The following is a 955-nucleotide window of genomic DNA, read 5'->3' as shown; positions in this document are numbered from 1 at the left end:
TGTAACTTATAAATAAATTAGTGTGTTAAACTTATAGTTTTAAAACTTGTATCACACTTATAAAACTTATAGAAACCATATTAAAAAATAAAAGTTATACTTAAAAAAAAAAGTTATACACATTTTTATAGGAAAATTAAAACTTATACCTTCTTTGAACTTATAGCTTTAAAAAAAGTTTTTTAAAAAAGTTATACTAAATTTAACTTATATTTTTTTTAAAAAAAATGTTATACATATTTTTAGAGGAAAAATAAAACTTATACCTTCTTTGAACTTATAGCTTTAAAAAAAGTTTTAAAAAAAGTTATACTAAATTTAACTTATATATTTTTTTAAAAAAATAAAATTTATACTTTATAGGAAAATGTCGTCATCTTCATCTGACGAAGTTTTCGAAGAAAGATTTGACGAAGTTTTCGAAGAAATCTTCGAAGATACATTCACCAACAGAGTCGAGGCCCAAACCAGTAACCAAAGGAGCCGTGCTTATATTGAACGAAACCGTGAAGGAGGACAAGACCGCTTATGGAATGACTACTTCAGCGAAGATGCGACATTCTCGTCACAAATATTCAGACGCCGCTTTCGCATGAATAAAGATTTATTCTTGCGTATTGTCTATGGGCTATCCGAGAACTTTCCATTCTTTCAGCAAAGAAGATATGCAACCGGGAGGTTCGGTCTTTCTGCACTACAAAAATGTACGGAAGCAATTCGTATGCTTGCTTACGGTTCTGCGGCTGACACGGTTGACGAATATCACTGCACCTTCCTGTTTACATAATTTCACTAACGGAATAATACAGTTATTCGGAAATGACTATCTACGACGACCCACACCGGAGGATCTTCAACGACTACTCGATATTGGAGAAAAACACGGGTTTCCTGGGATGGTAGGAAGCATTGACTGTATGCATTGGGAGTGGAAAAATTGTCCAACCGCTTGGAA

The 955-nt window shown here is 32.6% G+C and overlaps 1 protein-coding gene across 1 annotated transcript; it reads left to right on the top strand.

The window, feature by feature from the left end:
- The first annotated feature begins 367 nt into the window (after nucleotides 1-367).
- On the top strand, nucleotides 368-787 carry LOC106314523. Its single transcript, XM_013752385.1, has one exon. The coding sequence runs from the start codon at nucleotides 368-370 to the stop codon at nucleotides 785-787; it is 420 nt and encodes a 139-aa protein (XP_013607839.1).
- The last annotated feature ends 168 nt before the right edge of the window (nucleotides 788-955 follow it).

This window comes from Brassica oleracea, chromosome C9, assembly GCF_000695525.1.
Source record: "Brassica oleracea var. oleracea cultivar TO1000 chromosome C9, BOL, whole genome shotgun sequence".
NCBI classification, from domain to species: Eukaryota; Viridiplantae; Streptophyta; class Magnoliopsida; order Brassicales; family Brassicaceae; genus Brassica; species Brassica oleracea.
The sequence above is the reverse complement of the archived record's forward strand: the minus strand, read 5'-3'. Positions and strand labels throughout refer to the sequence as shown.